Source organism: Takifugu rubripes, chromosome 8 (genome assembly GCF_901000725.2).
Source record: "Takifugu rubripes chromosome 8, fTakRub1.2, whole genome shotgun sequence".
Lineage (NCBI taxonomy): Eukaryota > Metazoa > Chordata > Actinopteri > Tetraodontiformes > Tetraodontidae > Takifugu > Takifugu rubripes.
In genome coordinates this window covers 7,643,340-7,658,484 of record NC_042292.1, presented here as the reverse complement: position 1 = coordinate 7,658,484, position 15,145 = coordinate 7,643,340, and the positions used below count along the sequence as shown (strand labels likewise).

The window sequence follows — 15,145 nt, the reverse complement described above, 5'->3', positions numbered from 1 at the left end:
CTATAGGATCTTTGATTAGCACTAGTTACAGTTAGCTCCATAAACATGCTATCAAATTTGATGTCCATGTAAACACACCGTAATTAACACAGAAATTTGGAATTTTCTCTAAAAAAGAACCTTTTTTCAGTGTAAATCTGGACATAACTCAATAATGATTAAATCCTAATAGTTCTCGATTCGGTTTTTGTGATAGATTTCTCATGCTGACCACTGAAAATGAGTTACGTTACCAAGAACCTTAAGAACTCTTAAGTGACACAGCAAGAGAAAAAGAGCACACTCCAGTCAGCAGATACTTGTGAGTACACAAACTTTATTTAAATAGTGATTTTGTCAGAAAAACGAGTACATCAATTACACACCTGATAAGGATTTCACCATAACGTTCACATTAATCTGTTCTCTCTCTGAGTTGTGTTGTGCTTAAATGTGCGCTAGAATTTCTTCAGGAGTCAGGTGATGAGCCTGTTAGCGCTAGCTTACTGTTGCTAGAATGGGAATGTCTCAACATGTAGGTGTCATCAGCTGAGCAGAGAAATAAAACAGTAATAAGACAAACAGCTATCAAACAAAAACGAATTTCCTCAGCAGCACGCGACGTGAGGTTGGTATCTTTGTGGGGACCACCTCCATTCTCGCTCCCCCCCCTTTAAAAATGAGTCCACATGCAAATAGGAATTCAAAGAGGCGCAGGGCAGGAACCACCCGAATTTCCATACAAACCCAGTGACCTCGTTCTCTTCAGGGCAGAGGAGTAAACCGACACAATTCAAGGCCATCCCATAGATTTGCCTTCCTGGTGATCGGCGAAGGCCCGGCAGAAGTGGCGCCGTGGCCTTTGCATACAATTTGTTTTGTATTTGTCCGACAGTAGCTCGGGCAGGTTGGGCCCGGGGTAGTTGAAAGTGGAGATTGATGAGGGACATAGAGGACAGTACACACACTCTCTCACACACACACTGTACATCAATTTACAAACTGGATAAAGGCATGTGGCGAGTGTTTTCGAGCTAATCTTTTACAGTACAATATAGCTTGTTTATGAGTGAAGTGATCTGATAATTGCTTTTTCCCAAAGGTGGGGGCGGGTCTGTTCTCACCCTGATAAGGACTTTACTGCCTGCTGTTTGTAGTAGTTAGCATGAGGGGGGTAGCAGTTCCTAGCAAAAACCAAATGAGGGTAATTGGGACAATTGAGAGTTCCAAACAGTGACAGGGTGACCATGAGGAGGCAAAGGCCCAGGTGTTAGTTTTAGGGGTTTGACCTTTGTGAAAGGTCGCACAAATCGAATCTCTAACTGATGAACAAAGACCCGATAACTCACAAAAACTGAAACAAAGCTTCTTCTTTTAAAAAAAAAAAAGAAAGAATGTCAGTTTCTCTGCTACACGAAGCTAATTGCTTCTGTTCGAGGACAGTTGTGAGAACAGAAGAATGAATTTCTGAACTTTGGCGGATCTGACCATGATAGCCATCGTGCTGATACAGCAGAAACACCACAGTCAGCGAATTCAGCAAGTTCCCTGTTGTGTGTTTGTTTTCCCAAAATATCATGACCCGTCATTTCTTCAAAAATGCTACGAAGTGGCTAAAATTCAGTCAGTACACTCTGCACCTTAACTAATCATGATCATTTTCAGGGATTTTATGTTGATCATCACCACAGAAAATCAAGAATAACAATGTTTTTTATAGCCACACTTAAAATATGTCTTGTCACAAAGATAAATTTAGATATAGACTCATGAGTACGTAACTTGTTATTATATCATACAAATATATATATTCTCTATCATCTATGGATACAAAGAGGGGAGGTTCGCCAACCTCAGACATGCTACACCGATGGTGGGGAGATAAGACTTAAATGTGCAGAGTTTCACCCAATAAAAGCTTATCAGCGCCCATAAAAACAAAGAAAGACAACAGTCAATCACACCTGACCACACACAAATATAGAGAAGTAATTATGCCGCTTTTTCTGATTGGCGGTCATGAAGGGTGCTAGCTTGATTGGTTTAAAGAAGATCACGGCTCAGCTCGGAACCAGCAGGTGCTCTCATTCATTGCTGTTGCTGCTGCTTTCGTGTTCTTTACACTGGAGGTCGCCACCGGCGTAGTTGATGCCGGGGATCTTGACGCCAAATCGATCAACGCACCAGCAGATGCCCCTCCTCCTCCCGCGAGATGGCTTACACTGCAAACGGGCAGCTGGGTCAGTCGGTGAGAAAGCAACAAAGATATGCGGAGAGAGGCGTGCCCTCACCTGCCGGCGCTTGAAGAAGCCCTTCTTGTCACAGTTGGGGATGTACAGAGAAAGAGCCAGGACCCTTGATGTGTCCTTCATGCTCTGGAGGAGGTTGTCCAGTCTTATCCTGCAGGGTCCCTGCGCCACAAACACACGTTAGCCTCGTCAAAAGGGTTTGGCCTGTCTAACCCCAAACTCACTTACAAAGTCGGGCTCCAGCTTGTCCACACTGAGTGGCGAGAAGTCCAGGTTGCCGGTTCCCAGCCTGGCTAACTGCTTCTTGCGGTCCTTCGCCTGCTTCATGGCCTGCACCTTTCGGCTGTTGATGTGGTCTCTTCCATATAAGGGCACCTTGGTTTGAAAGTCAGGAACAGGTAGCATGCTAGCATCGCGAGCTTCTCCATCTGACAGAAATGACAGAGATAAGTAGCAGAGAATGTTAAAAAACAACAAAAAAACAGCATCATTTGCTCATGACTCACTAAAGGAATCTCCTACTGAGGAGTCAAGTGGACTGCTGATGGCAGTCGGACCTGGGATACATCCATCCACCAGCTACATAGCTTTAGCTTCCCTTGTTCAAGTCCTCCAGTTGTCAGGCTACCATGAAAAACAAACCTTAAATTTGGATCAAGGTCCTCGGTTGTCATATCAGCACATTAGAATCAAATTTACGACGTTTTTCCTCAACAGATACAAATTTACAGAAGGTTGAGAAATAGCATTTCTGCTTTGCTTAAACAAAACAAAAGCGTGGTAACGTCCCAACGCTACGGGATGATGCCACTGAAGCTGAATGTTTATTTAGCAAAGCTAATGGCCGCCAGCAAGCGTCTTATTGGACGTGTTGACATACAGGGACAACACAGCCTGCATTTATGGCCAGGCAGGTTGCCAGTTTGGGGGAGACGGAGACCAAGGTTTTTAAACTTTTATAGCTGGTGACCTAAATGAAATATTTAGTCTCACGCTGGCACCTAGGCCCATGTAAACATGCTATTACACTTGTCATGTGGTGGGCCCCCAGAATTAGCCACAACCCGGGTTCTGGGGCCCCTGGAACCCTCGACTACATGCGTCCTTCATCTGGTCAGAAATGCAGCTGTTTGCTAAGTTGGGACTGACCTCCTGGTGGTCGAATGTTTCCCCCAAAAGCCCCTTTAAACGGCTTCATTTATAGCCGTAGCTGCGCGTTAGCTGCGTATGTGTCGTAAGCCACAGCTGGCCCATTTCCACTGCTGTGTCATACACACTCGTTACCACTTTTTGGCAGATTGCAAACTCTGCATGACGTGATCGCTAAGCTACTAAGCTAACCGGGCAGTGAAACAAGGTCAGCGCCACGTTGCGGATGATGTTTTAAAACTCTAACCCCTGAGTGATGATGAGCGGGGGTGATGTCATCGGTATGATGACAGCTTCCTGGAAAAATGAGGGGGGGGGGGGGGGTAGATTCCCTCCACAGCTCCCTGCTGACACTGTTATATCTTTTCTTTCATCCAGAGAAATCTGCAGCAGATCAGCATGTGTAAGTCCAATCAAGTCCTCACATGCTAATCCTCAAGATCATCAAATCTGACCTGTCCTGACTGATCACATCTTTCATCCCCCCCCACCCCCTTTCTCTCTCTCATCTCTTCCTCTTTTTGTCTTGACAAGAAGATTCCTTTTTCAGCACATCTGGACAAATCTGTCAGACGTTCTCAAACATGCACGTCGCAGACGTTTCAGAGCTGAACATAAATACGCTGAATGGACACGCACCCTTTTCGCTGTGCGCTGCAGCATAGAATCCTAAAAAAACAACATTTTGGTTGTTTGCAAACAGCATCACCTGTATGTAAAATATTGAATAAACGTTGTGGCATTTCTTGTGTGGCATTAAGTTTTCTTAATCTTGCACCTAAATCTATACGTTGACGTCTACAGGTCATAATTCAGCCATCAGTGTTTTCAGCATTGATCTGATGGCTATAATCTCTAATTTCATACAAATTACAGAGCAGTTTAGGCATTTGTCACAGTTGTCGCTGCAATTGGTGACTTTTTGGTGTCAGTTCCCAGTGAAAATAAAGGTTGTTTCTCACATTCTGGCATCTTGAATGAATTCAGCTACGTTCCAACTGGGCAAAAAAAAGTATTTTTATTTACTCTTTTTTTTAAATTCCCACATTCTGCACTTGAAAATGTGGAGAACATCTCCAGTCAGAGGTGTGTAGTTTTGAGCAGGGCTGACAGATGTGTGTGTGTGTGTGTGGGGGGGGGGGGGGGGGGGGGGGCAGCGTTCTGCTGAATCACGACAGCCTGAGAGGGATGAAGGTTGGGAGGGAAGGAGCAAAGGGAAAGAGGAGATTAGTTCTTCAATAAAATGAGCTTAATTTGATGGCAAATTTAAAGGTGAAACTGGGAAGTCTGGCCTCGGCCCAGTGAGGTTTGAACGCAGCCACTGGGATTATTTATGTTTCCAGATGTTTTCATATGTTCACGTAAGGAAGAAGGTGAGGAGGAAGACAACGCAGAGCAGAGGAGTCCTGCACATTGTGTCTTTCTATTTTAAGATCAATATTCAATTATTTATCATTTTTCTCAATTATTCATCAACTATTGACTCTTTTTTAAGAATTTAATAGTCCAAATTCTCAGAGCTGTGCCTTCACAAGGGTATATTTACTGGCTAAAGACATTCGAACATTTTTTTTTTACTATTTTTGCAGAGAAGAGGGATGTTAGCTAACATTTCCCATATGGTCCTCCACGGTGACTGTCCCCAAACTGTCGTTCAAAGGAGCCTTGCTCAGACGCCACCTGTAATCTTTACCCGTTTTTCAGTCCTCTGGTGGGGGGTGGTTGTGTGTGTATGGGGGGGAGGGGGGGGGGGGCAGACCCCTGAAGGGACGCTCACTCAAAAACCCGCTGATTTACCCCTCCTCTTTCAAACAAATGACAGACTGATCGGCGCTTTGCACCGACTGCTGACAGAGTTCACAGGGTCAAAACGCAGCTCTTTTAGTGTGTGTGTGTGTGTGTGTGTGTGTGTGTGTGTGTAAGTCGTGTGCCTTGCTAATGACAGGTGTCTTTGTTAAAAAGTTCTGTGGGGAGACGCCCTCATAAGTGCAAAACCAGCCTGACGGCAGCTGTGTAGGAGGGAAAACTCGGGTTTTCAGGGGTCCAAGGGGTGTGTGTGTGTGTGTGTGTGTGTGTGTGTATACCAAAAACTGAGTTTGTCTTCACCATTTCGCTCATTTTTCGCACTCATTTTTTCATTTTGCATGTTTAACAACCGTCTCCTGTGGAAGCATAACAACACGTCTTGGCTGCACGACTGAAATAAGACCCCATCTTTTATGCTTAACAACTGCACTTCTCATAAATGTTTCACTCATATCATCAACAAAGCCTGTTTGCAACTGCTGACGGGCCCAGTGACAGAATGGTAGGTGCACAGATTTACCCACCCCCATTGCTATCGCGGTAGCACTGATGCGCACCCTACTGGTGATACATAGTAATAACACGACTGACAAAACAGTAACTAAATCAAAGAAGTTTTCTTTAACGCGGAACTTCGTTGAAGAATACAAATATTTTATATGACACGATTTCTCCAGATTCTGTCAAAGCTCGCGAAAGCCGATTTATTGAATAATCGGAATAAACCGAATCGGGCTCCTACCTTTGGACGGATGCATCAGTTTGTACAACTTCTCGTTCCTGCACGCGCCGCGACCGTGCAGTAGCGCGTGCAGCGGCTTCTCCTCGCCGTTCTTGGGCAGGCAGCGCAGCCCGCGCGTGCACGGCCCGGTGTACACGCCGCACGGCTGGCCCTCTTCGAGCGCGCACGTCAGGCAGCAGCCGCAGCCGGGCTCCTTCACCAGCTGGCAGCCCAGCGGCACCGGGGGGCACATGGACTGGGCCTTCTGGTCGCACGGCTGACACGGCACGAACGACGCGCCGCAGCCGCGGAGGCAGAGCAGTGGCAGCAGCAGGGAAACGCGCAACAGCATCTTGGTTTGTCTGGAAAAACCGCAGGAACCGCAACAGTTATCAACTGGATCTCGATGCCAATCTTTCCTTTGCGGCCGGTTCGAGTCCGCACATCCGGGGTCGGGGTGCCGCATCCACAGGTGCGCGCTCAGCAGGCGAACACGACGCTCCTTCTCCCGGTCACTCTGCGTCCTCTGCAGCAGCAATTCAGCAATGGAAAGAGAAGGAAGAAATATCCGCGCGGCGCGTCTGTCTCCCTTCAGTGATGCCCCTAAAGCGCAGCGGCTCCTCCAGTGGCCCCCTCTGCGGGTTCTTTCAGCGGCACGCTTTGCGAGCAAAATGTATAATCTGTGGCTTTGAGCTTGCCTTTTAAAAAAAGAAACTGCCCGAGGCGAAGCCCGTAACGATGGGTATGTCAAACAACGTTGGAGGGGGAGGCGCACTTGTCAACTCCGCGATGCTGCTTTCACAGGGCGGGTGCTGGCATGCCTCCAGATCTGCCAGATACCGAGCGATGCTTCAGGAGAATCTGCCTCTGCAGAGGGGACATGCACTTTCACCACACGGAGAGAGCACAAAATAGTAACTGATTTACCAGTGAAATGATGATGGGAAGCATGAAAACTAAGATCAGAATGAACAAAAGAGAAAAAGGTATTTCCAAAAGTCCAAACCATAGATTTAAGGTGAATACCTAATAATACTAGCTAAGCTGGAAAAGTCGCCACCAAAATACAGTGAAAATTACAAATAAGTTAATAAAATTCTACATTCAAGACACTGTTGTGTTTGTACAAGTCACAGATCAATTATGCTGCCATTTTATATTTCAACTGCTGGAAAGATTCCATTAAGAGATCAATTCATTAAAGGTTCAGGAGGTTTGTTGTTCAAGGTTGGCACATTTCTTCACCAACAGTAGCTCATCATCAGCAAAGAGATGTAACCTAAGGCTGTTATTATGTGTTATTATGCAGGTAGATGGAGCTGCTTCAGAGTTTGGATTGTTAATTTAACAGTTTGCTGTCACATTACCGTATCTTTAACTTTGATCTTGCTGCTGTTACGGGACTACAGGAAAGATCTAAAATAGCCCGCTAGCTTACAGCGAGGTTCGCAAATCTGTGGACCAGCAGCAGGGAGACAACAATGTCTGTGGTCAGCATAGATGTTTGCATTAATGATCCTCGTTCTGAACATTGACAATAGTACACATGGAAATGCTTCCCATAGTGTGTAATAACTCGAAACATCACTGCTGGTCCCTCACCACACTGCTACAACATTGCTTGTCTATGTTTAAGGGATCCAGGAAGGTTTTGTGACGTCAACTTGGATAAAACTATGCCAGACCAGCAAAACTTTTCCATCACTCCTGAAAATGGAGTCAGTTGAGCTCTTGTAATCTGTTTTTTCACTACTAGATGGAGTCAGATCTAATATGACTGGACCTAAATCGAAGAGATCATGCTAAAGAATAGTACAAAATTCAGTCTAAAATATTTGAGAGGGAGGAACGTATTGCTGTGTCTGGATCCAGCCACTAGAGGGCGAAACGTGCCGTCATACGTGGTGATGTGCCGTCTGATGCTGGAGGCGGAATATCCAGAATAAGGAGCCAACTGCAGCTAATCACCTGGGTTTGGAGAGGAAAATAAAAATCTTTACTTGGTGGAAACTTTGTCAACTGCTTGTCTTGAATTTTGTCCCTGGAATTTGCTGTTCCTCATCACGTCTTGCATCATTTGTTTTATTTAATATTTCAATTGGCAGCATCTGAACCCTTGAACCGCCCTGCGAAAGAATCTTGCTGGAGAGCAAAAGCAGTAAAGGTGAGAGGAAAAATCTGTATTTTTAAATTGGGGTTGTTCCGTCTGCTTGGTGCTTCCAGGCTGGATTAAGGGTGGATCCCAGCTTGTAAACCAATAACGCTCTCATAATTCCTCTCATATCTTCTCTGGCCTCTCGCCTGCCAAAGAGCTTAAAACATTTTTGTGATCGTGTCGCAACCATGACGAATGAATTTTCTGAAGGTCTCAACAACGGCCAGATCAGGGCAAGCCCAACATGGACCGAGTGTGTTTCACGAGTCAGTGAGGTCAGCGTCACCCGAGATAAGTGGGCTGTTCTCTGGACAGAGGACTCATAATCCACTTGATGTTTTGGCAGATACTCATATATGTTCGGGTTGAAGATGATCAGCATGCTTTTCTTTTTGTTAAACACAGTCAGACACCCGAAGATGCTAATTTACTGCTCCCGTCTTTTTCTCATTTTTACCTGTCTAGATCAGTCCCGCTTTGGAAGGTGCTTCACAGCCCACCACCACGCTAAGTGTTGGTTAATGGATGAAAAAGTCAGTCAGTACTGAAACTGACCTTTGAAAACTGATCAAAGCTCTCATTCCACAGCCGCATCGAGTTTCACTTCCTCTTTGTGCCTCCCTCTCTGTAAAAGATTGTTGTTGAGCACTATTGAGCTCACCTGACCCGTATTTGCCTTTGCCCTTGACCTTTGCGTCGTATCAAGTGTCAGATGACGTGGCGGAAAGTTCAGCTGGGCATGGCCCTCACACCCAATTTAATCTTCTTATCTGCCACTTTTTGAGAGACAGAGCTCCTTTCATCTTGCAACCCTATGCAAAAACTCTGACTTTCACCACGTACAACCCAAATCCCTCCTCCTCAAATGCTCCTGAGAGCCGCCTGAGCATTGATGATTAACGACTTATTATATGTGAATCTGTTGGCGTTTGTGAGAAGTGGAGGAAGTTGGGATGCCATGACTGTGAGTGTTGGTAAACTCAGAGCCACTTTTAAGTTTGGGTTTTCTCATTTGGCAAAGAGTCAGGGGTCCACAGATGGAACGAGTGCCTGTGCAGCAAATTAAGGGTTCCTTTGATCTGATCTGCACCATTAAAGGCTTCAGCCATTACCTCCAGTCTTAGTCCAGCCTGTACACAAGCGCATGTTTTCACTTTTCAACTGCATTTACGATAGTTTCTTCAATACTACACAGATTTCAAAAAGGCCTGCAATGGATCGCTTTCAACATGCTCAATTTTCAATTCCAATTTAATTCAGATTTAAGGCCAAACCATTAGATCACCCTCATGTGATCTGAGTGCTCCTGTTGTGCACGTGACTTGGGAAATAATCCATCAGTGTTCTGCTCGATGTAAAATCCACCTGTGACAACTTCAGCAGCTTTTAGATCTGTTTTGATTCGCTCTCTCTCGCTTGATTAATCGTTCTGTCTCTTAGCTCTTTCTCACTGTCTCCTTGCACAGTTCCACGTGGATTTGCGGTGTTAAACTTGGGGGGAAGAATTTTCTGTCTGAACCACACTTCATGTGTTACATTCTTTAAATATTGTTTTTATAGCTTATAAAAACTACAATGATCATGTCATTGGAAACACCACAGTTTTCCAGATCTGCTAAGCTGCATTTGACTACGTCATCAACAAAGATCAAAACTGAGCATTTTGATCACATCACCTGTCCTTTCTTCTGATCTTTGGCTTTTCATGTCCGCCACACTTAATCTGGCAGAGGCGAAAGAACCAGAGTCAACTCGACGTCGGCGACGTCGGAACAATCAAAAGTGGGAGAAAAATGAGAAATGTCAGTTTACGAGCAATGATTAAATCTCTGGGATATGTCGCACTGGTCTCATGTTTCTGTCCTGATCTCGGGCGAGTGAACTTCGTGATGGGAGAGAGAGAGAAGTGTTCTGTAAAATGACGTGATCATCATGAAAGTGGTACAAGTGGTATAATGGAGAACAGATTTCCCCGACTGGAGGTCATATTCAGGTTTGGACCATTAGGTAGTTCCTTTTCCTCAATAATAAGTGTGGCTGTTCAGAATTTTAGTAATGGCTAAAGAAGAGAGGTGGATGCATCCTCTCCATCGCACCATTTCTTTATATGGGAGGTCAAATAGAATGTTGCGTTCAATTGAAGGATGGGAGACAGACAAATGCAATCACACCGAAGGCTAAACGTTGTGGGACAGTGTCCCAGGGTGTCGTATTCCACTATGATCACTGATGCCAACAGCGATGCATGTGAGTAGGATCAGCTAGAAATGAGCCTTACTACTTTCAATTATTATAATTAGCTACCTTTCCTTCATAAAAGTGAAACCACAAACTAGGTAGAGCAGAAAGAAGTGCCCCATTCCAAGCCTGTGACAGAGATTCCCAAGTGGTTGTTCATCATCTGTTGCTAGTTTTGTGTACAAATCACGAGCCACCTCTCTGAAGAACTTCCCACACTCTTAGATGAGTGTTCTGTGAAGTCTTTGACGGTGATAGTTCTAACAGAATACTGGATGTGTGACACATCCAGAATTTGCTGTAAATGACAAAACCAAATCAGGTGCCAGGAATCTGCTGAGGTGGTGGGTCTTACCGTACCCGCCCCCAAACGACACCGACTTCCCAGAAAGCCATTATTATTATGGCTGTGACAGCCAACAGATGTAAACTGTTTTCTCAGAATTACGTAACAAAAGAAAGAAATACATTTGTATTTGTGAGATATTTGGTTGAATATCGATTGGTATCAAAATCCACAGGAAAAAATTGTCAGGAAAAATTTCCTCTCGGCTGTTCGACTGTAAATGATGAATAGAGGAAAGCAATTAGGCAGACATAATTCAGCCACGCAAATTCCCAGAAAGAGCTCCAACATCACAGCCACACTTTCAGTCCCACATCTACCCTTTCCAGCATCGGCAATTGCATCTGATTAATGAAAGGAAATGAAAATACAGCAAGGGAAAAAAGATACAAGTTGGTTGTGGAAAACAAAAACTACACCGTAGTGTTTGCTCCTGTGGTTTCTCTGATTCACACAGTGATGACGGTGCCCTCCGGTTGCCGCCACGGCCATCAAAATTACTCACCAGGCTGGATATATTTGGGAAACATAAACCGCAGATTAGGCGAAAGCGGCAAGGGGCTATGGTGCAAGCTAGCTAGTTCTAAGGAACGGCTGTGTTACAATTTGAAGAAGCAGAATGGCAGATTGGCTAAAACCTCGTCAGCACATCTGTGTGGCCCTGGCAACAGTGTGCTGGACAGGAGCAGATCATTGGTTCCAGATGTGGAAAAGCTTTGGTGTGCCTATTTCCGATTTCATGAATGCAACTCCCTTTTTCCCCCTTTGAATTCTTGAACTCGGATACAATGAAATTAGTTTGGAGAAATCCAACTCACAGGCCCTGCACCCAATTCAAGCGGCATCAGGTGGTCGAAACTCTGAGGGTGGTAACTCCAATATGATCCAAAACAAGCGGCCAAATGTGGTGAAGACATTTTCATGAATTGCTGATCCTCCTGGGAAAACATTTGTTTGCCAGAATCCATATTTGAATGCGTTTTAAAGAGAAGAAAAATGCAGATGATTTACTCAAGCCGGGGCAGCACAACACCTGCAACTTGGAGAAAACAACACATTTGATGGAAAACAGGAATCAGAAAAGGCTTTCTCAGAACTTTGCTCTCCAATAATCTACAGCACGGCATGCAGACGATCCCCCGCTATAAAAATGAATGGTCTACTCAGACAAGGCTCTCAGAGGACTTGTTCTGATTGGATACTAAGAGGCTTCAGCCTTTATTGTGGTGAAGAATTTGAACTTGTGGTCACGTTGTCCTCGGCGCGGCCTGCTTTCCCATTGGCATCGCCTCACGATACGGTGAGTGATCGTTCTGTCAAGGGTATTTCCCAGAATCATAACTGCTATGGTTGACGGGGTCAGCACCTCTTGGAGAGGCTCAACAAAGTCAGAGCAATGAACTCCAGCTATTCACTTCGGAGCTCATCCATAGATGGTCAGAGAAGAACAATCCTGACTGTGAGTTTAGAAAACTATGTGTTTCAGAAGACGTGAAGTTTGAGAGGTTTATTAGCAGGATGATATGACACCAGAATATTGTTGCTAACCCTAGCAGTTTTTCTCACATTCTCCTTCTCTTCATTTGAGATCATAGAGATACTTTCATTATACTTTCTGTAAGATCAACGTGGTGCAAGAATCAGGGGCATCCAACAGAACTGTCACTCATGATGAAACGCACTGTCCTGCTGTGTCACTTCAGAAATGTCAACAGACTTCACTGATTTTTTGGGAGGGAACTGTTTTCGTAAACAAAGAAGTCAACCTTGACAGCAACAAACTTTGTGGGCAGCACTTCCAATTGTCTCCATCGGACACACCCTAAACTCAGCGAGGGTAATTCATTATCTACTGCGACCTCAAAGGGCAAGTATTTGTGTTGTATAAGAGTTGTGGCAATCCCACAAATTAAACTCTGCATCAATCCAAAGCTTAAATAACCAGCAGCAAAATCTTTCCAGCAGACGACTTTGGGCAGCTGCCTCACAGGGCTAATCGGGTTGGTTCCTGCCTTAATGTGACTCGGAGTAACTTGGTTGGAAATAACTTCAATACGTGTCGAAATCTGCTGACACCCTTCGCTGCAACCCTTAATCAAGTCATAAAAATGTCAAGATTGACTGCTCATAAAGCAGCACCCCGTGTCTTACTTGACTAGTGTGTTATAAAGGAGGGGTATTGTGAACAAAAGAATGTGTAGTGAAATTAAGATGCACCTCTGGGAAGACAAAAACAGACCCTGCATGTCTTGATGTCCAGGAACTTTGGGAAACAAGTACAGTGGGATGGCCTCATGGTACCTGACATCGAATCCAACATCCCAACAATTAGAGCACTTCCATTGGTGTCCTTGCCTCACATGGCCTTGAAGGCCAGCATGATAGGGTGATCTTTCCATGAGTGCTGCAGATTCCTATCACAAGTGCTGAGCCTGGAAGTTCCACATATCTGGACGCCGAGTTCCTGAGATTTTACACTGATGACACTCGTGAAATCGTATCGTGAAATGTTGAAACAATGCCACGTTGATGAACCTGCAGCTCAACTTGCGCCTCCTCTATCAATATCAGGTCTGAGACATGCAATATTGCAACAAGAGGGCATTGTCAGGCTGCAGCAAGTCAGAGTTGTTGCTTTAAGCAGACGAAAGAACTACTCAACAGCATGTGGGTGCTTGTTCTCAGTGGCTGAAGAGAGAAAGGCCGATCATTTGCTTCCTCAAGCATTTAGAGACATCAGACAGGTAACGTAGCTCAGCATGAAGACCTGAACAAGCAGGAGATGAATGTTCTGAGGGTGTCTTCCTCTAACAACAGTCTAACATGTGATCCTTTGGCAGATTTTCCCTCCATTCATTGTGCAGATGACACAAACGTGATAGAACATGAAATACTGCGTGTCAGAGGTGGTTGGAGACAGATTTTGCTGTTTGCTTGCGGCTTCATTTCCCATCTTTAAGTATGATGTATCATCACAGCTACATAGTGGTTTGGTTAGCAATCATTAAACATGTAACATAAGATAGCTAGCACAGCTAACTGGTGTCCAGTTGCAGTGGTGTCTATGATCTTTTTAGTCATATATCATCACGCATAAATCTTTCTTCCCCATAGGGAAAAAACAAATGCCAAAAATAAACCTTTCACCATGCTGTCACCCCTGTGCATTAATGGGCTACAGCTTGCCTTTAACAACATCTCAGATGTGTGGCCTGAGTCACATTTCCAGACAGAGATCAAGCACTTAGAATCACACGAGAAGTTGATGGAAATGTGTCAAGAGGGGGTGGGCGGGTTGCACTTCCAGAGGGGCTCATTTTCTGGATGCAAGTAGATTTTGCAAACCATTGTGCAGAAAAGCTACCATTCAGGTTTGTTTATTGGTGCAGGTACCGATTTGTTACAGTAGCTAACAGGAGCTGAGAAACCCCTTGGTCCTTCTAAAAATATGCAAATATTCTGAATTTAGCGCTTAAATAACATGTTACCATTTTTATGTTGTGAGAGTCTCAAAGCCGCGAAGGATTACGGTTTTAAATGCTACAATTCTTGAGGATTACGCCACATACTGCTCATACTATCCTTGATGCCAATTCACACGGAGTCATTGCCAAGTCAACGAACTCTGTGACATCAGATGGTGAACACAATAACTTCACGCCTTCCATGAAATGCTTTTTATGTCAAGATTTCTGGAATTGAGGGCAAGATGAGGCCTAGTTTTTGACATCTATAAGACCGAATATTAAACTAGGGGAATATGAAACAGCTGGTTTAGCTTCATGAGAAAGCATTTTCCCACAGGAAGTAGTAAACTTGGAATGCTGAGTCGCTCTGCTAATCTCAACAATGTATTTCTATTTGATGCTCAAATCTCAGATGTGGCAAATATCTCTTAATGTGAATTGGAGTACCAAAGGTGTCCTGCAGTCCTGGTCCACTGAACCCAACAGGAACTGGTATTTTAAAAAAACAAAAAAACTTGGGTTTTAAAATGCAGAAAACAAGAAGATAACTTTGTCTTTGAAGGACAGTGAGTTTTTCCAAACTCTTGAGCTCGATCGGTCCAGCTGATCCTGCTCAGTGAACGACTGGCAAGGAAACCAAATTTCCGTCTCTCTCTGTTTGCAAAGCAGCTTCCTTCCCAGGCCAGAGGACAGAACAGGCTGCTATTAATTACAAAGAAATATTATCCTCTTGCGGGAGGTTTTGCAACAACGTGAGTATCCAAAGCAAACAGATATGGTGTGTTTGGGAGCTTGGTGCCTTGTACAGCTGCCATACCAAATCCAGGCCCGCAGATCCTCTTACAGCAGATCAGAGAGGAGTGACGACAGGGGGGTGGGGGGTTTGTTATCTGCACGCCGCAGCATTATAATTCCTACTTCAGTTTCACTTTTTGTCTCCAAAAATGACGGGGGAGCAGTGTGAAAAGTGGCTCCAGTTTATTCTTCACTTGTGGCCGATTTGAGATGAAACTGGTCACACGAACATGTGATTAA

The 15,145-nt window shown here is 44.6% G+C and overlaps 1 protein-coding gene across 1 annotated transcript; it reads right to left on the bottom strand.

Annotated features, from left to right (window-relative positions):
• Positions 1 to 296: 296 nt before the first annotated feature.
• LOC101067689 (insulin-like growth factor-binding protein 5) lies at positions 297 to 6,614 on the bottom strand. The gene is made up of 4 exons (XM_003966594.3): positions 5,926 to 6,614; positions 2,457 to 2,656; positions 2,271 to 2,390; positions 297 to 2,201 (listed from the first exon to the last, which is right to left on the bottom strand). Exons 1-4 carry the CDS (start codon positions 6,368 to 6,370, stop codon positions 2,064 to 2,066), a joined length of 903 nt encoding a protein of 300 aa, XP_003966643.2. The 5' UTR covers positions 6,371 to 6,614; the 3' UTR covers positions 297 to 2,063.
• Between the last annotated feature and the right edge of the window lie 8,531 nt (positions 6,615 to 15,145).